The sequence below is a fragment of the Dermacentor silvarum genome, unplaced genomic scaffold (genome assembly GCF_013339745.2).
Source record: "Dermacentor silvarum isolate Dsil-2018 unplaced genomic scaffold, BIME_Dsil_1.4 Seq941, whole genome shotgun sequence".
In the NCBI taxonomy this organism is placed as follows: domain Eukaryota; kingdom Metazoa; phylum Arthropoda; class Arachnida; order Ixodida; family Ixodidae; genus Dermacentor; species Dermacentor silvarum.
Window position 1 is genome coordinate 8,920 of NW_023606996.1, and position 22,116 is coordinate 31,035.

At 44.8% G+C, this 22,116-nt stretch overlaps 2 protein-coding genes across 2 annotated transcripts in view; one reads left to right on the plus strand and one right to left on the minus strand.

Annotated features, from left to right (window-relative positions):
* The first annotated feature begins 896 nt into the window (after nt 1-896).
* LOC119435835 (uncharacterized) lies at nt 897-12,475 on the plus strand. Its single transcript, XM_037702544.2, has 4 exons — nt 897-914; nt 2,323-2,589; nt 11,925-12,029; nt 12,284-12,475. The coding sequence occupies exons 2-4, from the start codon at nt 2,341-2,343 to the stop codon at nt 12,383-12,385; spliced, it is 456 nt and encodes a 151-aa protein (XP_037558472.1). The 5' UTR covers nt 897-914; nt 2,323-2,340; the 3' UTR covers nt 12,386-12,475.
* A 3,713-nt stretch (nt 12,476-16,188) lies between these two features.
* The window catches only part of LOC119435833 (papilin), a 105,025-nt gene continuing 99,097 nt past the window's right edge, over nt 16,189-22,116 (minus strand). The window contains exons 41-42 of the mRNA XM_037702539.2: nt 21,818-22,087; nt 16,189-20,853 (exon numbers count right to left, since the gene is read on the minus strand). Coding sequence (XP_037558467.1) covers nt 20,501-20,853; nt 21,818-22,087 — 623 coding nt within the window. The 3' untranslated portion in view covers nt 16,189-20,500. The remainder of the gene's footprint in view (nt 20,854-21,817; nt 22,088-22,116) is intronic.

A 22,116-nucleotide genomic window follows, 5' to 3' on the forward strand; every position in this document is an offset into this window, starting at 1 on the left:
CACCCCATGACGATGTTTGAACAATGGCACGTCGCGACGGATGCTGATATAAGAAGTCGCTTCAGATTTCAAGAAAAATATCTTCCGTGACTAGCTTCGACGTCCAATTTCAAATTTCGCCGCGTTTTTCGTCACGGGGCGTTTCCATGAGACATCATTCAGATATGATAGCGGGGCTACCTTTTCTACGCTCACGTTGAGCTCGGTTTCGACATCGCCTGGATTTAGCGTTGAAGTTCGATTAGCAATTTCATGAATGAGGTGCTGTTTTCAAGATTAGGAAGAATGGCGGTGCATTAAGATGTGACTATCATTAGAACTGCCCACAAGGTTTCAATAAAATTCGCAAAAATGTTTCTTAATTGGTATTCTGGCACGTTATTACCGGCAATGTCCGCCTCACCGAATAAATTATCTAGCATGCATATAACATTTTTATGAAAATATGGTCTTAAGAACATACCCTGTATTTTCGTTTCCTGCAAGAGAGTCCGAACAGCCTTGATGTATGCGTAGAACTTGCTGCCTCTTTCTTGTGTCATTATGGGTTGTAATTCAATAGGTTCAAGTTTCGGGGTTATTGTCTTACCTGCGCCTATCTATATATGTGCATTGATACATGTGTCCAGATTTCGTGTTCTTCGGGCTGCCTTCTTCTTCCTCGGCTTTTCTCATTTTGCACTCGAAAGGCTCATCGATCACACACGAATGCAACCAGGATGGATGGATGGATGTGCAAACTGTGCAAACTATAGTGCAACCAGGGATATTTTTTTAATAATTGAATATATTACTCCTTGCCCTTGCCGTAACACCAAGGTGTATTCGTGGCTGTTCAGGAAATTTTTTTTTAGTTTCATGCACCTGTTCTTGCCGAATGAAGAAAGCGAGGATAAAGAAGAAAAGTCAACACGGTAAGGTTTACGAAAGCTTTTTCCTTTCCATATTTCATCTGCCGCCTACTTTCAGACCTATGATGCACAACATAGCGATGTGCCATAGTGTTGAGAGGAATCAATGAATTGTCATAAAGTGTCTGGTGTTTTTCTGCTACCCGAGCCAAATACCAACCGTCCTATCACTGAAACGTCGTACCATGCCACCACACAGCGTCCTGTAGGACCTAACATAAAGCGCATTTCTCTCACACCCTCTCCTCTAAAGACAAAGCTAGGCACCAATTATGTCTGACGAGACTTAGAATATACGAGTACAGTGTTAATGTAGCATACTTGACAAGTATTAGTAGTTAACGTTTCCAAAAGAGTATAGGAGTGTTCCCTTCGTAGTATTACCATTCAGCAAAATGAAGCAAACCTTTGGCATCACAGTTATCGTAAGAGGCAGGAAAATGACCAGGATTAGCATGTTTCACATATTATATCAGCGATATTACACGCTTAGGTAGGGCTGTATCGCATCATTTACTCATGCCTCTTAAATGCATAGGCTATAGATTCAAGGTCAACATACTTGTTAATATCATCTTTCCACACCGGGTCAGTTATCTCATCCAAAGGCCTTCCATAACTTTATTTGGCTGCAGTATTCACTTTTTTGACGCAGTAACACCAAAACACCGCTTATGTACGTAATATACGTGGTACCGGCATCTAGCATAGTTTATGCATTTTAACATGTTGCGTCTTGCCCTCTATTTTTATTATCCTGCGCTACTCTATAACAAGGAGCTCGCAGTGTATCATGTGCTTATTAAAAGATAAGATAGATATGAAAAGTTAGGTCTCATAATGTGTGCATCTCGCTTGTGTAGTTTCTTATTTGTTGTTTTATCTATTATGTATACTCTGATGTTCTCTTACGTTTTATTCACTGTATATTAACTAAACTACTTTGTATATTTAGCCTTTCGCGCGCGATAGCTTGTGTAAGCCATGTAAAATAAATATATTGCCTATCGTTATTATTTTTACTTATGAAAACTGGTGTTGTAAAAAACTTCCGAAACACATTATTGATCTGCTTGCTCGGTACCATTTCAGCGCGTTCCACGTTTAATCGCAGACGCTAACTTTGCAATGGGTGAAAACACAGCATTACTATTCGTGTCTACAATTGGCAGGCAACTTTTTCTCTGTTCTTTAAACTTCTTTTCCCACGGAAATACAGCAATTCACTCTATAAAGATAGCTATTTGGGCAAGTTTGTCTAAGGTATTGGCGTGAACGCAGCTGAAAGCACAAAAGTGCATGCATGCATGAAAACGGGGTTGTGGATGCTGAAGCAGCATCAACGTCGACGGGCTTCGTGAGATGGTTTCTGCCAAAATTCTCTCTGCCTGTCTTTTTTTTTTCTGTCCAGAGAAGTGGAAGGACGGCTATGCTCAATTCGGTCGTGCACCTTCTGCTCCAGTGTCTTGTCGCGTCGGCTTCGGACAATTTCTTCCGCGGGTGCGTCGAGGAATCGGTCCGAAACCGCAGTTCGGACGCCTGCGTGTTCGTTCCGGCACGATGGCTGGACGCCGAGGTGTACCGAAACCTGGCCCACCTTGCCCTGGCCAACGGCTCTCATTTTCCGCGAGCTGGCAATCGCGACACCATCCTCGATATCATCCAAGCGGCGAATCAGGTGACATTGGTGCCACATGCAGTGTCGGCTGATAAGCACGTAGCACCCTCTAATGCTTGACGTATCATATATGCTACGCTACGTTTTATACCTCATAAACTTTATTTAGGCACGGAAAATGCAGCACTTACTCTATGTTAGTGTCCTGGTACGCTGGAGCGAGTTTTTACTATTCGAAAGTTGCGGAAACGAAACAGTAATTCATTAACTTAGTGCCCTTCCACTCTGAAGGACTGTTATGTGTTCTAAAATGACTACATTATATATATATATATATATATATATATATATATATATGCAATAAAGCATCAAAGCAAAGACACCCTAATCCACCTTCATCGACCTTAATTCACTTCTAGTCTGCACTTCTACTCTGCCAACAACCGCACTCGTCGCTCACCCGCACCGTCTCTTATCTCCACACGGCTCTGACCTTTGTATGCGCTGTGCATTCGCCGCTCAGTTTCCGTTGAAGCGAGCGATAGACCGCACGTACCTTCGCCCGCTACGGCGTATGCGCTTCCTGCCAGCGTTTTGACAGTCGTCGTCTGCAGTCATTCAGTGTGATCTATTCATGTTTGTTTGTGCGCGCTCACACCACGCTTGTTCATTCAGTTAGTAATAGTCGGGCCACATTTTCCAACGCACGCTACACATGCAATGCTGCCCGGATCGGCAGTGCAGCGCTACAGGTGTGTCCCTTCGCACGCGCTGCCCACGGGAAGCGCTTCTCATCAACACCACCGTTTCACACGCGCCTTCTCGTGGTCATCGAGTCTCTCTTCATGTCGGTCTACTTACGCCGCAGCACACCCGCTTACTTAATCAGCTCCTGTTTACTACAATTCATATTGCTACCAAAGCCGCTCACCTTACTTCGGATGACAGTGCTGTGTTGCTATCGCATTCATTGCTTCGCCCTTAGGGCGAAACTGTGACATTTTTTTTTTTTCGCTCCATCGCTCTTTGTGCGGTCCTTAACTTGTTCTCGAGCTACTTTGTTAACCTCCAAGTTTCTGCCCCATATGTTAGCAGCGGCAGAATGCAATGATTGCACACTTTTCTTTTCAACGACAGTGGTAAGCTTCCAGTCAGGATTTGGTAATGCCTGCCGTATGCACTCTCCCAGTCAGGATTTGGCCATGCCTGCCGTATGCACTCCAACCCAATTTTATTCTTCTGTAAATTTCTTTCTCATAGTCAGGGTCCCCTGTGAGTAATTGACCTAGATAAACGAACTCCTTTACAGACTCCAGAGTCTGACTGGCGATCCTGAACTCTTCTTCCCTTGCCGGGTTATTGAACATTATCTTTGTCTTCTGCATATCAATCTTCAACCCCACTCTTAGGGCTGTTTCACATGGCGCAATTATGGCAAAAAAATCGTTCTGCCGCGCACGTCGTAGAGCGATTTTCACCGACAGCTTTCACATGCGTCTGTGACATCGCGATTTCCGTCGCAGCGACACCGAAGGTCGCTCCCTGCTCACGAAGCACCCAAGCCTGCATCGCTAAATAAAAACAACGTGGAAACTCGCCATATAATAAAATTTTCTTATTATTATTTGAAAATAGAATGAGTACACCATTTTTTTAATGTTTAAAAGCGTTGAGACTTTACGACCGCTTAGTCCGCAGCCGCGGCGAGTGAAACGCTGCACAATATCGCAAGTATGAGCGCCTGGTTAGTGCGGCGTCGGTGGGGTGGTTTCGTTTAGTACCCCGTTGTTGCGGTAATATATCGAAGCCACAACTCTTCTCCTGGAGAAGTATATGCTTCTGCAGAAGAAGCGGCCATTGAGTGTGCAAGCACCTTGCACAATTTGTAGCGATAAAGAGGTTCACGACGGTGACGATCAAGTGGGTACGTGAAGGCGGCGCCTGCTCCTGACCTGGATAGCGTGCGGCGTCTCTGTTTAAACGAATTGTGTGAGCAGGAGAAACCAAAATTTGTTTATGAAGCGCGCTGGTGGGTACGCTCAGTTAAAACGTCATTGAAACTGGTGCGCGACATTGCTTCGCTCAGCTTCCAACACGCGGTAAAACAGGAGAGCGCCTATTAAGACGGCGCTTGCTGTTACGTCACGTTGCTCCGCCCACATCGCGCCGATCGCTGCGACTCAGCGACGGAGATTCCAACATGTTGGAATCCCGTCGCGGAGAGTTCGCGACGTCGCGGCGGTCGCTGAGCGACGGAATTCGCTGTGTCGCTGTGTGAAAATCGCGCCATGTGAAACAGCCTATACACGCCCTCCTTAATCCACCTTAATCCTCCCTCATCCACCTTAATCCACCTCAGTCGACCGTAATCTACGTTAACCAACCCTAATCCTCCTTAATACACCTTAATAGGCCTTAATCAGGCTTAATCCACCCTAATGCACCTTAATCCTCCTTCATCCACCTTAATTGATGGATTCGTAGGTGGACTGGGACGTAATGGCCATCTATCACTGGTTTTGACACTTGTGGTAAGGAACCTACATACATAGGCTACTATGGATTCAATTTTGTCGACGCCACTTTTTTCTAAACACCCTATCGACGCATATACTCTTGTTTCCGTAGTTCCGTGCAGCAGAGTCAAGGTTACGGGACCATCGAGCGCACATTCCTGCGAAGCGAGATGGGCCAGTGTGCGGAACCCGTTGCTTGTTTTAAAGGCCTTAACAAGTGGGCTAGTCGGAACATGTGTACTTGAAAGCTTCTCTGCATGTTAGAGCAGCGATTTTTTTTAGGTGATCGTTCTTCGTTTTAGAGCGAAAGCTCTACAACGGCATGTCTCGCAAGGTCATTCATCGCGTTGCATTGACGTTGAGCCGCCGGTGCGCGAGCCGCCAAGCGCGAGCAACGAGTCACCGGAGCGCAAGTGCGGCAGGCATGCGCGCTGCGATTCTGCACGCCCAGCGAGAACACTGCGTCCGTAACTTATAGTAATAAAGGCTAATAATGTCACTTGGACGCGACGAGTCGCCAAATACGACTAACGTAACGTTGCACCATGTCGAGAGAGATTGATAAGGGGAATAGTCTTTGAAGATGCTTGCGCGCGCGCTGCAGCGCTAGCTGCTAGCAGACGACGTAGAGAGGAAGGACACATTTAAGATGTGTTCGCACTCCTGATTGGTCGAAGAGACCTGTACCTTCCACAGTGCTGCACGGAACTACTGAAACAGTGCATAGGTCAGCGCACGCACTTTTCGTCCGAACGTAGCCATATACAGCTTTGCTGTAAACGTACTAATTTTCTTTGATATGGAACTTCGTTTAGGCTTTACAGGGCTCAAGCAACCCTGGATCACTCTCAACTGCTAGAGCCCTACGGTTTGCCAAAAAAATTACTAAAGAGAACATTGCTGCGGCGGTCGCTTAACTGAAATAAGGGTTTTTACTCGATTTTTTCAAGGGGCAACAATCATTGGATACTATAGGCGCATTTCTGCCGTTGCCGTCGGCGCTGCCGTGAGGTTCCATATAAAGTCCAAGGGGCGATAACATCGTCGCCGGGTGCCGTATGTTGTAAGTGCGAGTGAAAGCGTGCGAAGTTGAGCCGACGATGGCGGCTCAATCTCGCGTGCGCAAGGGAGGAAAGCAGGGAAGAAGCCGCACGGAAGGATCCGAGGGGAGGGGAGGGAAGGGGGTCGCGTTTTACTCCAGGGGCTGCTGCGCAGGCCGCGCCATCTTGAAACCCATCTGCGACGGGGACAGAATCCGCCATGCGCTGTTCTCGCTGCTTAGTTCGCGTTGATGCGTGAGGCAGCACAAAGGTCAATTCGCTCACTGCTACTGCCACGCTTGCTCAATAACAGCGTTTTGACACCGAGTTTCCGCGGTCATTGAGTAAGATGTGTTCATGTGCGCGCGTGACACCATGCTTGTTACTTTAGCTAGTAAACCTATGTTTACAAGTTTATACGGCCGATAAAACTACTATCCTTACTTCGTTTAGCCGTCTACTAATTTAATACCGCGATCGATGCTTCGCCTTTTCGGCAAAACTGCGACTTTTTTTTAAAGACATGAAAAAAATTTCACCTTTAATTACAGCCATTTCCCAACTACCCCACCATTTTTTTGTAAATTTGTATAACAGTACAATTATCTAGTGTAACTCTTTTATGTACAACGAAATCATCTACCGAAAGTTCTGTTGGCACTGTACAATAGCCACGCATACCGTTAACAATAATTTTAAATAAGTAGCGTACCATTGCGCTGCCGTGTAGTAAACCAGAAAGAGTGCAGAGCGACACCGACATCTCAAGCACAACACATCTTCTAGAAGACTGGTGCCGTGAAAACTATTTTGTTATTGTTGGAGCATGCAAGAGTGAATAAATATTATGACCATTACTCGATGAGAGGTTTGATTGAACGCTTATGCGCAATGGAGGAACATTGCATTTGTTTGGCTGTGGTCCTGTGGCAGAGTCGTGAGCTGTTGCAATTAGTTGGGTTAGGGTTAAGTGCATTTTTTCCGAGCGGACTTTGGCAAAACTTCAATGTAATAGATTGCTACGGGCAAGCAAATAACTGAATACGACCTCCTTAATATTTTTTCGCAGCTATTGGCACATAGGTCTGAAGATTTCAACGTCGGTCCTAATGTATTTTCATGACTTGATAATTATTTCACAAGCTTCGAAAGATTCGGGAAGTTTCTTAGCTATTGGGTCTAGAGCATTACAAAATATCGTCACTCTGGCGATACAGTTGTAGGCTTCATTTAGCGATTTCGAGTGTATACCTAATTGTAGTTTTCTAACGTTGTGGGCTCCGTCCCTTACTATAGGTAGAGAAACAGCTAAACTCATATTTGTTGTCATGTATTTTAACATATGCAGTGATAAACCTTACAATCTAATACAAGCTCCAAGGAAGACTTTACGCAGCCCGAAACTATGAAATGCACAATAAGTAACATGACAATACGCCATTTTTCGAAAAGGACTACATGAGGCGCTTGTTAGAATACCCGCGGAGTATCGACGAAATACCTTCTTGGATTGGGCGAAGGTTCCGTTAAATCAGGTGGTTACATGATCACCTTTCCGATGTTAACTGATACGTGATCCTTATTCCCGCGTGTGTATTCTTCTGGGATTCCGAGCCGAGAAAATAGACTCATTACTATCAGGGCAACAGCAATGAAGAGAGTCGCCTGCATCACACTCTCCTACCAGCTATATATAGCCCCCCTTGACACTCCAACATTCCCTCCTTACTTGCACTCTCAATAGCCCTGAGTGAAAGTGTAATGCGAATATTATATGATTGTCGCCTTAAACAAAAAAATGTGGTTGATCCCTCTTATATAGGAATCGGTATAGAACACGAAAGTGAAACGTATTTTTCGAAGAAACACCCCGTATAGTGTAGCGTTATAATGATAACTGTGCATACGATCGTTTGTAAGTGCAACGAAATCATATTCTTTCGATTACGCTTTGCACCTCAACCAACGCTCCGCAGAACGAAACGGGCTGGGACAGCCCATTGGCGTCTGTCGCACACGCGCGCGTTGGCTAGAGACGCCGCTCGGCATAGCACGGTCCGTACGGCTATCGCCGTCTGGTGGCCGCCGGCGGAAGGCATCATTCTCCGTGCCACCGGAAAGCCCGCGGTCGGCACACTAGTAAGTATATTCTAGGCACTATAGTCGTAGTGCTGAGACCACCGAAGCGTTCACTGTCGGTGCGCGTTAGTGTCATAATGCAGTACTTCTCTTTTCTGCTCGTAGGCGGCGGCACCGCCCCGAGCAAGAGCGCGGGTACACGGAGGAGTGTTAGATATATAAGGCGCGTCTGTGTAGCTCTCTGCGAATGCGTTTGTGGCGCAATGTCTATACGCTTGCTCAAGGCAAGGTTTTCATATGAATACTTGTCTGATGTTACGAAAAAGCGTTTGTATTGTGATATTCTTGATGTATTCTTACCAACACCTGTCTATCGAGCTGTGTACAAGCTAGGTCCTGAACGCGATGTGTTAAAGCGTGTTAAAAAAATGCCGATCAGGCCCTCAGTTAAAACATTCTTTTTTCAAATACATACCGACACTCTCCCTGTCAAGCCATGGTTACAAAGTAAAGGTCTGTTTGTACCTTGGTCAGTAAATTGTTTAATCTGCAGGAAACCGGAAACAATAGAACATATTTTTCTAGACTGCCACGATGCCGTATTCCTGTGGGATGTCTTGCAAAGAACTCTTAAAAAAGAATTGCCATTAAGCCCTTTTGGACTCCGGTTTCTTCCATGTGCGGATACAGGGGAAGTGCCGAGTGATATGCTAATGTTGCTTTGTATGCATAGCGTATGGAAGACCAGGATGGATGTTAGGCATGCCCATATACAAATTCACTCAGCAAGACACTATTTTGTTGAGAGTGTTATCTACACCCGAGACTTGTTCAGAGCCCAATGTGAACCCCCAGAATGGCTACCTGTATTGGATCAATTGGCTTCTGTGAAACATTTTTAAGCCACATACACCAGCCGAGCTGTGGCTGGTGTATTTACAATATGTACATGTGTATCTGATCAATTTTGTTTGTGTTTGTGAAATGGCATTAAAAAAAAAAAAAAAGTTTGTGGCGCAATGGGTTAAACGCTCGGCGATCTATCGTCGCGGACCGAGAGGTCGTGGGTTCGATTTCCAAATTTTGCATGTTTGTGAAACTTTTTCTTCTGGTTTCTTTCTTTGTATTATGTTCTATGACGTATTTCCGTGACGGAAATACGTCAGTGAAGTCTTGGTGGACCCCGGCATAAAACACTTTCGTGTTAAAAGAAGTACAAGCTCCACCTACAAAACAGACTGAACCTGTTTTCGGCATCTCCGCGTTACGGAGCATATTTTCCCTATGAACACCACCATTAAGAAATAGCTGGCTCTGCCGTAATCAAGAGCTGATGTAAGCATGAAATGACTACCACATGGCGTCTATTGCTGCCTTTGGTGACGCCGCCTTCAACCGCTTTTCTTCTTCCAACAGCGCAGCGTGCTCAGCGTCTGTCGCTACTTTTATTGCGATAGCAATTATATGGACACTCAAAAGCAGATTTCTGCCGTCGGCGTCGCCGTCGCCGTGAGGTTCCGTATGACGTCAATGGAGATAAAATCGTCGCCGCGCGCCGAACGCTGTATGTGCGAGTGAAAGGGCGTGAGGGACGTGCGCTTTCACGGGGAGTGAACGCACGGCGGAGAACAAACGCGCGTTCTGCTCTGTGCTCCCTTAAGGGCTGCAGAAGTAGGCGTCTCTTTCCTCCTCTACAATCACCATATATGTAGAGCAAACGTGCCTTCTTCCGACGCACGAAAGGCCGTGGGGGGGAGGGGGAGGGAACGGAGGCGACATTTAGCTGCGGCACCAAGTGCCTATCTATATCAGAGGCTCCGGCAACAGTCACCAACGCCGCACGCATTTTGAGCGAACGCGGGCAAAACGCCGACGGCGTCGACAACAGTTGTGCGTGTTGCCGGTGCTGCTGCATGTCCAAGTTTATACAGCTGATAAAGCTGCTATCATTACTCCCTATAGCTCTCTTCAAATTTGCTATCGCAATTGATGCTTCACCTTTCAGGTGAAACTGCGACAACTTTTTTCTTCTTGTCGCAGACCGCTCACGACTCGCGGACCGCTGGCGTTCAAAAGAGCACAGGCAACCTCTCTATCTGCCTTTTGAACGTCGCTGTTGGAAATGACAAATAACACTTCGGCGCACTAGAAGTTGCAGCTTGAGTGATATTGTGAACAAATATTAGAAAAAAAAAATCGGAAGCAATATTTTTTGTAACTTGTTCGGAAAGTAACTAGCGCATGTAATGCGGTCCGATACAAAGGGTTGGAGGACAGAGAACGCAATCTTAAGTATTGAATGGTTGCCCGGATGATGTCGTTTTGTTCTCGCAACGATTATCGGATAACGGCTTTTGGCTTGAAGGTAGCCGACAAATTGAGCTAAAAGCCTTAAATAAAAAAAAATGTCGCAGTTTCGCCCGAAAAGTGAAGCATCAATTGCGATAGCAAAGTAGCAGATGAGCTATTCGGAGTAGGGATAGTAGTGTTATGGGCTGCATAAAGTTGGACACATTCACTTACCAACTGAATTAACAAGCGTCGTGTCAGCGCGCACAAGCACACATGAATAGATCACACTCATCATGATGACCGCAGACAACCATTGTCAAAACGCTGGCAGCAAGCGCAGCCGCCGCAGCGAGCGAAGATTCGTGCGGTCTATCTCTTCAACGGAAACTGAGCGGCCGAATGCACAGCGCATACAAAGGTCAGAGCCGTGAGGAGAACGCTTGCAAGATACGTCGCACGCAACAACACCGGCAACCAGTACCGGTGCAAACATAATAAAGAACCACGCGCAAAGCGCAAAGTACATGAGCGCATTTGTTGGCAGAGTAGCAGCCGCCGCCCCCCTCCCTCCCGCGCTGCCATCCCGTTTTGCTCCTTTCGCGTGGGATATTGCGTCGCCAGTTCCCCTTGCGCCCGGTTGCAAGATACGCATTTGGTGCCGCAGCAAAGCGTCGCCCCCCACGCGCGTCCCACGCGCGCTTTCACTCGCACACACGGCGCGCGGCGACGATTTTATCGCCCTTGGACATTATACAGAACCTCACGCCGACGGCTACGGCGACGCCAACGGCAGAAATCTGCTTGAAGTGTCCATATAATTGCTATCGCAATAAAATAATCAGAGTTGGACAGAAGTGAATTTGTCAGAGACTATACCAGAAGGCAAACCCTGCCGAAATTGTCGACATAATATAGAGTAGGGGCCGGATCATAAAGGCGGTGCCACCACCAGTATTTCCTTTATAGGTACCTTTCTAGCTTTCAGAAACTCTTGTCTCCGAAAGGCTCATCTGTCTGACAGTCTACAGCTGTAAATGATCAAATTACCCTAACCTATTGTGTCCCTTTAGGGTACCTTTAACGAAGAAACTATTGTATCTAGAACTTCCGGCGTCACCTGTTCAACGTCTTATCAATGGCGCAGCGACGGGGGGGGGGGGGGATTGTAACTCCCCTCCAAGGCCGAGTTAACCACCCTTTTTGTTTAACCCCTTTACTTTCCTTGCGCCTTTGAGTACTGCAACTAAGGTGTAAGACACACAATCGTCTGCACACTCGCAAACTTGCGCAAAAAGCGAATTTTTTGACAATTTCCCGTGAAAAAATTGAAATTAGTGCTGTTTAGATGGTATTGGCAAACTAAGGCAAACTGTCAACCCCCCCCCCTGGCAGAGATCCTGGGTGCGCTACTGCGCCTTATAGTCACGGACACGCAGTTATTGCATCTCCCGCTTCGCCTGTGTTGCAGGTGTCGAGAGGGATTGTCACCAGGCTGGAGTTCTCAGTTGTGAGGAGCTCCTGCGACAGCTCTACCGGCTACACCAAGGAAGAGTGCAAGCCGGAGGGCCCCGAGGTGAAGACCACTCTCTCGCTATTATTCTCTCTCCCTTTTTATTATTCCTGTGTTTGGTCTGCTGCCCGGACAAAACCCAGCAATAGGGACCAATTTTCATTTCTTTCGCCCTGTTGAAGTACTTAGCGCGCGCGTGTGTGTTTGTGCATGTGTGTGTGTGTGTGTGTGTGTGTGTGTGGTAGTACGCAACGTTACACACGTCGTTCTGTCGCGTGTCTTTCTGCCATTTATTTTTTCTTTCTTTTTTTTTTCAGCAAAGCGGACTCTGCCAGGCAAAATTCCGCTATATTCATGACCTCAAACTTGAAGACGTCATGTGTGATGCTGAAGTTGTAGAAAATTTCGATGCCCCATGAATGCCTTACGCAGAACGTCACTTTTATAGTCAATGTCCTTCGTTAAATTATTGCCGAACATATATTGATGTACAATAAATTAACTTTCTGACACGAGTTTTGTTGTTGTTGTCATTGCTATTGTCATTCTGTTGACGAATTGTACGCATGTGCGGTACACTCTTTCACACGCTTCACCCGTTCAAGCCTGTCGGAAGCATGCTATCTTGGAGTGCGAGAGTTATCGAAAAGTACTAGTGCTACAATGGCGAAAAAATTAAGAAAATCGCTAATTCGTTTCAGTGGGATTGTTGTCTACTGCTCAAAAAAAAAATGCAGCACAGAATATCGACTTCTAATAGGCTTCTCTCTGCTATACTGTAAGAATTATGCAGACTCAACGCGCGGCTTGGAATTTATGTGTAGTGATACTATCATGAAGCTGTTAAATAAGTGATACGTAGTACTAAATGCAATGTCTTTATATTCATTCCACTCAACGTGTAATCTCACTGCACAGATGATAACCTTAATAGTGTGTGATGCTCATGTTTCGCACTACCGTGTTCACGAGCTATGGTTAAGTGCAGCCACCAGTTCAGGTGGATAGAGACTTCGGCGATGTTTAATGCATACCGGGGGAAGAATGTTGTCGAAAGTTGTATGCATAGATAACGGCACACATAGATAACGGCACGCACACACACACACACACACACACACGAAAATGTGTGTATTATTCATGTGTGTGTATTATTCGTGCATTATTCTGACGTGTGTCAGAATAATGCACAAAGTGTGAAACTCGTAGCCGTAGTGGCAGTATGAATTGAAGTAAACGTAAGCTGACTAAGTAAAAACGAGCTGTGCTTGGGGTCCTCTGTTTCAATCCTGCCATTGGACAATTCAATTTATGTTTATTAATTAAAGTCGACGTCTTTCTTAAAGCCGATCCCGGAGGTAGTGCACAGTCGCGCCAATAAAGCATCATGCATCATTTTCAGGTTCGAGCTCCATTATTGTTTCGCACTTTTAGTATTTAGGTCTGAGACGATCTAAGATAAAAGGCTGTCTGTTTTTTGTTTCATGACATTTGTTTGTGGGCTACAATTTGTGGTGTGTGGTTTGACACATGGTGTGGCAATATAACCCACATACACCACATGCCATAAAGCATGGCGTGGCATATAGCACACATATACCTTAATATATGCGGAACCTCACGGCCACACCAACGCCTACGGCAGAAATTCGCTTGGAGTGCCCTAAATTGCTATAGCCATTAAACGTAATACAAAACATGGTGCAAAAGACTATATTCTGCGGTGTTTGGTTGTCAGACCTCTGAGTACCGGACACCATAAATGTTATAATTGGATCTTGAACAGTAATTTTGAAATCTGTGTTTTTGTGAATGACTCGGCTAATGCTAGCTGGAGCGCGCAATATGTATGTGTATATATTTTCGACGCGTGTGCTTTCGGCAGGTTCTTTCTGATGGCAGAAAAAGGTACTTTTGCAAAGGAGTTGTAATAAACATACTGACCTGGCGGGAGGGGGGGGGGGGGGGTTACTCTGTAAGTGTTCCCCTAGTGGACATGTCCATTTCGTCTGCTGCTGAAGTGCTGATTGGCTGTGGCATCTAGCTCACCTGACGCGCACCCCAGCCCTGCCAATCAGAACTTCTACAGCAGACAAAATGGACATGTCCACTAGGTGAACACATTCAGAATACCTCCCCTGTTCTCAGTTAGCTGTTTAGAGCAACATCAAAATTTTGAATTACATCGCGTGGGGAGCGCAGAAAATGTTGCACTGCACACGGTATGACTTTAGCTTTTCTCTAGGTGTCTATGTTGTTTTTACCTTTTCTTAGCACGTCGAGTGTGTGCGCCGGTAGAATTGCGGCATTGTACTTTTTTGTTTACGCTTTACGAATAAATTTCAGGTTGCGTTTACCGCACTTACTGTCCGTTCGTTTTCTCTCAACCTGTTCATGTGTCATATGCTTCTGACACGGAGCGTTACTGTCACTTCACATATTTTACAGTACATGTGTCGACGTACGACACTAACATGGCATCGGGATCATCAGCGCCTTTCCATTTCTTCCCATTCCATGCAAATGTCCGAAGGTATCGTAATCGGAGTCGAGTTCACCACCGTCCAAAGCGCCTGCAATAGCTCTGTTAATTGCTTATTTAGTGCAGCAGTGTCCAGGATTTGGAAGTAAGGTGCGCATATGTAGCTACTCTACGGGAATGTGGCTACGTGTATGATTGCAGTCGTATTTGTGTAGGTACAATGTGGTTTACATTTATAGAGAACATGCCGATGTGCGACTATCACTTTGTTGGCACTCCAGCTATACAGCAGCTGGCTGAAGCAATGTCAGCGCAGTAAAGAGGGTGTTTAAAGCTAGTAGCACCAACAGCCATATGTTGACTGCTGCAAAGCCGAGCGCTTCTACATTTGACAGAGGGAAAAATTCTGCGTGGTGTACACTATTGTGTTCTCTGTAATTGTGGACCATACTGTACGTGCTATTCCCTCTGGAGCAACTGCTTTTGTGAGCTTTAGGGTTGAAAGTCTACTGATGTTGTGCACTGAATGCACGTAATTTTTCACGCACGTGCAGAGTAAAAGCTATATGTTCAGGCAAATTTAGACAATCTATCAACCCGCAGAGTCTACTGGCAACCTCTACTGTAGGAACAGATCACTAACGTTCCCCTTTTGGAAAAATGCTTTTGCAATCTTTACTGTTATGAAAAGCAACTTTGGCGGAGAGCAACTTTGGAAAAGGTGGCTGCACTCGGTTTATTGAAGCGAAAGCTTCATTACGCTACCTCGGGCAGCCGTCGGCGACTCAACATTTTTCACCTTGAGAGCTAGAGATCAAACCACAAGAGAGCATTAAGGCGCGTTCATAGTCCATCGGTACACGGGAGAGCGTCATCAGATGCCGGGCGTATCGGAGCGCATTGGCCGCGCGTCCGGTTACGTTGACGGCGCCAGTACGTCGAACCATCGGTCGAACGGATGCATTACCACGTGATCAAACATGGCATCGCCCACGGAATCGCCGCGAAAAGGGTCAATACGCAGTTTAATAAGCGACACAGAATTTTACCGGCTGACAAAAAAATATTTTCTTACCTGCTGTCTACTGGTTGAGGACAAGCTAAAACACCTGGTAATTTTTTTTCGAATTTCAGCCTTGCATACTATACAGTGTGTGCGAACTATCTCAGAAAAACTTGTGACTTTAAGCCCAAATTGGCCCCTGCGCACTACAGTCGAACGCATTTATAAGGAAGTGCTTGGCACCTCCGAAACCATTCGTTACACAGGTTATTTCGTTGTAAAGGTACACTGCACAGCTCACAATAGAATTGGGACAGAATTATTCCTTTGTTATACAGACCATTTTGTTGTAGAGGCCGCGTCTCAAGCATTTGGTAAATGCCTCATACATGCAGTAATCATCATTGTCAGCTACCGTTTCCACTTGAAAATTTGTTTAAAACAGGCCGAAAATCGGTGTTTTCAGCAGGAAGTGTCTTTGATGCATTCACTGTGCCAATGCCAAAACTACAACCACTGGGGTCACCATTGGGGCCATGTGTGCGCACGCAGGAGAACCAAGTTCGAATTATCATGCAAGGGTCAACTTCAGGACGAAAAATAACTAAACTTTTGGCCCATTGAAATGCATGTGCGCCGGCCGAGACCTTTGATTGGGATCGAATTAATTGAAGAAATTTAATCAGCCGAAGTCGAATGAAAAAAGTCTACTGTATTGCCATGCTTGAACCGAATACAGTCAAACCTCGATATAACGAAGTTGTACTTACAGCGGAAAACTTCGTTATAGCGAGAATTTCGTTATATCGAGGTTTCATTAATTCACTATAACTAAGATGGGAAAATAAAAATAGTTCGTTACATTGCAAATTTCATTAAATCGAGGTTCGTTATATTGAGGTTTGACTGTATGACAACCACACAAATGAACACAATCAGCACGCTTTGCTAGCACACATATATACTGCTTCGATCTCACAGTCAGCTGACCCCTTGAAATGAAATGCATCTAAAGACTTGTGAAGTGACGAGATGAGGTGGCATGCAACGAAGTGCACAAGCGTGTCAGGAAATAAAGCTCCTGGCTAAACTGTGCCAGACAGCTTCCGCAGAAAGAACACAGCAGGCCAGAATATACTGCCAATTCATCTTTTATATGTACAAGACGAGACGATTACACACACTTGCGAAAGCACTTGTCCCACACACAAAAAAAGACATTTGTGCCCAAAAGCACCAATGCCCAAGTACATTTAAATATTCATGGAAACAATACTGTCAAAACAGTTTAAGACGTTCACTGAAGCAACAGAGTGCAACACTGCAGCTTGTTTGGTCAAAAAACTGCAGAGGAAAAAAATAATACTGTACAGTAAGGCAGAATAGATGAAACAATGGTACTGTGCCTTTCTATATGGCCTGAAGCAAGCTGTGTGCCAGAGATGAAATGACGCATAGCCTTGCTTGAAATCATTCAGATCTTACAATATGAATCTCTTTCAGTGTTGCATAACATCGCTGCACCGTAATGTTTGTGCCTGTGCAGACACTTGCAAAGAGATTTGCCTACATCAGACTTCAATGAACCGTGCAGTGGTCTCCGAAAAAAAAAAAAGCCAAGCTTGATTCGTAGATTCCACTTCTGGAACTGCAAATACGTACTAGGACAGGTTTGGCAACCAGAAATTATGTGAAGGTGTGACACGCAGTAAAGCTACTTTGACATCTCCCTCACAAGCTTCCTGTGATGTCATAGGTTCTGGAATTGTCTGGTCAAGGCCAAGGCCAAGGCTAGCCAAGGCAAAAAGGAACACAGTATATATGCAGTTACCCGGGGAAAAAAATGCAACCTCAGAACTTCCAGGTCTTATTGTGCTAAAAAAAAAAACAATTAAACATGCAGAAATACCATAAAGCAATTGACATCAAAACAATGTCATTGCCACCATGGTTTGAGTGCAATATTTAATAAAAAGAAACATTTACCATCAATCTCTCGGTTAATAAAAATATTTCTCCACTGAGAAAATGCAGTTTTCAAAAGCATCTTTCAATGCACACAAATAAGCTATGAATCTCTCTTATGTTTTAAGGGAGATGGTTAAAAAGGAAAGTTCACTTAAAATAGCAAACGCTGCAAAAACTTGGAAGATATGCAGTGTGCAGAGACTCTATGCTTGATCCAAAAGCACATGCTCTGTTTCGTACACATTGTTGCACAAATGTGCTTCGCTAAAACATTACTGTAACGCCCGAGTTGAGTTTCTTGGTCTTGTGGTAGATTAATGGTGCTATTGTGAAATCAAGTGCAGCATTGAGGCGTTAACGACATAGAAGCCTCACAGGTGGAGATTACCTTCTGCACTGGATTGTTCACAATTTGGCAAAAGGCAATGACATTCTATGGCAATGATCCAGCTGTTCTTAGGAACACGTAAATGTCCACGTATCCTTTGCATGCAAGCAAGCTCGCAGTCTACTCCATGCACATTCTAGTGATTGCATTGGAGTGTGTTTCATGTGCATATGACTGCACAGCTCACGTAAGTACTACAAGACCATATAACAGGAGTGCTTATCTCTGACTGCAGTACAGTTACCGTAAATGATGAGAAATAGGATTGGGAACTTGTAAAGTTTGCTCACTTTGAGCTCATGATCATGAGGCAAAGTTCAATGCAGCTGCGATCGCATCTACACACACGTTCCGGCAGCATTATGATGAGCAAAGGGTGAAGTAAAAAAAGTGAAAGCGGCAAAGTGAGAGTAAAGTTCTTAAAATGAAGTAAATCAGTATAAGAAGCACAAAATCCTGTTCTACAGGCTACTGAAAAATTGCTCCCGGAAAATGAACAAAATGCAAAACAAAGTCACTGCGCAGGGGACACTACTGGAAGGACAACAACACAAACACATACAAAAAAAAAACATACACAAATGCTGTTCCATGCTCATCTCTCGTGGAATGCATTGGAGAGGTGGTGGTGACAGACTAGAGCATCTTGTAATATGACACAGTGGCAGTGTTGGGTATATAGTATTGCAAAAGTGATGGCGCATTCCACAGGGCGATCCAGAAGGGGCGGATTCCTTGCATTCTGTAGCACAAGATTTGTTTTTTTTTAACGGGTGTACTTAGAATGAGTTCATGTTAACCACTGTTATTTTCTAATCGAATTACTCCTCCAGAGCAGATAACTTGTTTTCTTGATCACTGGAGCACAGACTTGGCCGAAACGTCAACGAAATGCCATGTCACTTCCATCAGCTGAGAGGCTGAGTTTGTTTCATTTCAGCACTGTATGTCAGCATTTGTGCAAGACATACTGCTTTTTCCTCCTGCCGCTGCACTTGCTGCCTTCGAGGCTCAAACTAGGTTGGTGACAATTATTCAACGAGCTTTTCAATAAAGCAGGTTACAGCGGTATAGTCAAGTTTTGACAACTGCAATCACAGGGATTCCATCGCCTTTAGGTGTCGGAATGTAACCAACGACCTACTATGATCTGGCGCAGAGCATTTCTTTCGTGTCTGGCATGTTGAGATTCGCAAGTATGTACGCTCACTTTAAGGATTCACGCAACTCCTCCGGATCGCCCGGCAGAACTCACCGTGACAAAACCACAGGCAAAAAACGAGACACGCAATCAAGGTTTGGCAGTCTGCGAGTAACATTACCGGCAGGTGCATATTGCTTGTGGCCACTGGGCTTAGAACCTGTGTTTTGCGAAACAAGCACAGCACATGGAACACATTATGTGGGGAGCGTAACTTGTGGGGGTAATACTGCACTGACTACAGATAAGGTTCCCATCGATATCTGCTAAAGTTTCTTGCTGCGTGCGTCAAGAAATGATTTCTGCGCTTAAAACGCAAGTTCCATCAGCACACTTTTGTAATGAAGCCCCAGTTATGTAATGTAATGAAGCCCCGGTCCTGCCCATTATAACGAAACTTGTTTGGCAACATCAAAGCGCAACACTTTGAGTAGGAACTCGGCGCAATTAACAAGCATCCTTTAAAAATGGCACAAATGGCTGTGTAGGCACGTTTGTAATGACAAGTGGGCCCCAAGCTCAGATTAAGTAACAGCTCTTGTCACTAAAGGAATTTGCATATTAAGTGCAATTCATTTGTGTATATAATGAACAAAGAAGAGAAAAAAAGAATAAGTGGCATTCATTTCTTGCAGGCCCTCAGTTCTTCACTGGTGCTTCAGCAGTACCTCTTTTCTCGAAAGTGCATATGCCGCAAGTAATGACATCCCAATCTTTGATTTAACTAACTACTGCATGGCAATGCCTTTTGTGTTTTCTTTTTCTGAGGCTTGACGTATTGCACACAAAGCCATATGACTTCTGCAAGGTAATGCAGTGTTAAAGCAACACATGTAAGAAAGTGGAGAAAACAAGTTCAGGGACCACTTAATCGGGGAAATGCATGCCAAATGACATCGTACAAAGCTGACGTCAGCTTATCACCAGGCCAGTGCATTTCTCAAAGTAGTACAAAGGAACACAACAGCCTGTGGAACTATGTCACACTTAGGGAGTAACTAATTACATGATACAATGAAATAATTTTTTAAGACATCAGTGTAAAAATTGCAAGTGATCTTAAGAAATCAGTTTTGATTAGATCAATCTGATGTTGTTCCTGAGGCTGAGAATGTTGCATCTTCCGCAATCGGTTTTGATTATCAACCTGATGCTGTTCTTAAGGCTGAGAACTCTGCATTTCTTTCAAGTGGCAGTCAGACGTCTTACCAAAGATGTTTACATTCAGTCCTGGCAAATGTGTTGACACTAGGCTCTGAATTGAGTCCAGAAGGAAGAACCTTGTTAACAACAAGATGATGCAATGGTATAAACTGCCACTTCCATGATAAGGCACATGCACTAAGTGCCACAATCACCACAATTTATGTAAAAAAAAAAAAACGAAGAGTTATTGCAAACTCAGAAGAGAGCTTAGACCATTGAAAATCGAATACAAAAAGACTGGGGAAAAAAAATAACAACCCTGAGTTGCAGAATCGACAACATTTGCTTAGGCAAGTTCATTAACCTTCCCATTCCCGTTTCCGGTGGAATTCCTGTATCCATTGGTGTGGCCATTTCCATTGCTGTATCCGTTGATGTAGCCATTGCCAAAGCCGTTACCATTGCTGAAGCCGTTTCCATAACCATTGCCATATCCATTGCCATAGCTATTACCATTGCCATAGCCATTACCATTGCCGTTGGTATGCCCATTGGCATCAGGGTGAATTTGGCCAGCGAGCATGCACGAACGGCAACAGAACCTTGAGTAGTGCTTGTTCGTGCAGTAACGAGCACGCACAATGAGGTTGCAGTTGGCAAAGCGGGGGCTGTCAGTGCACGACTCCGGAACGTAGATATCTGCAAAAATGTTGACATTCGTTGAGGGCACTTGGCACTTACTTGTGCTGATATTTTGGCACCAGCAGCAACTGTCAGAATGTAACTCCATGACAAGTTTTTCAGCTCATGATATTATCATGCTTGCAAGCTGCGGCAAAGGGGCTACTGAATGTAACTAAAAGTATTTTTAAATACTGAAAGCTATGATTAAAGTGTTATGAATGCTTCCTTATTAATTAAAAAAATGTTGTGTGGAGATACCCCATGCAGTCGGGCTTATGAGGCATGCTTTACACTTGAATGCTGGCACTCTCTAAACAACACAGAAGAAACCCATTGCTGTTGCCTACCTAACTGAAAAATCTTAAAAAGTGCACTTATGTTAAATACGATTTACTAAAATCCATGACTCTATATACTGCCAGACTAAGTGCTTTGTCATCTCCTTTGCTCAGGTGCCTTAAAGCTGTCTTAAAGGTGTCTTAAAGACTATGTGCGAAGAAACGCAATAGGTTCAAAGGTTGAAGCAGGACAAGTGTTGATTTGTGTTGTTCCTGTTTGAACCCTCGGTCCTCAATTAATTCATTCATTTATACATACTGCAGCTCTATTACAGCGCTACATCGGGTTAGGGAAAAAGCAGAGAACTGTAAATTAGCAGATGACAAGGCAAACAAAAGCAAATAATCAAAGCAATTAACACAGGCAAGCGAACATGGGCAAAGAAAAAAAAATCATACAGGTAAAGAAAATAGTTGCTTTACCAGCATTGGAGATTGTTTTGCACTGCACACAATTATGAACCCACACCAACTGCCCAATCTTGTTCTTTAGAACAGTAATGCTTAGAGACAATTTCTACGAAATCCCGTAGGCTGGAGGAATGCTATGGAAAGAGGGCAAGCCAGCGTCTGCTGGGATGTGGCACAAAATAGCCAGGAGACCCCACCCCCACAAAGGTCACTTTCATGGCACGACTTACCGTCCATGATGATGTGAACCGAGACAGATTCATTGCTGTGGCCATTGTCCGCCTGACAGGAGTATTCGCCTCCGTCTGACATCGCCGCCGACGGAATCAACAGCGTGTGGTTCTCCATGAGCACATGATGACTGTCCGTTTCGACTTGCTTGCCGTCATGCAGCCAGGAGACGCGTGGCTCGGGAGAGCCGGTCACATAGCAGTCAAGCTGCAGTGGTGCCCCCACACGGTTCTCACCGGTAGCTATCACCACGTCGACTGTCACGACCTCTGCAACGAGATGCAAAAGAGTTCACTGA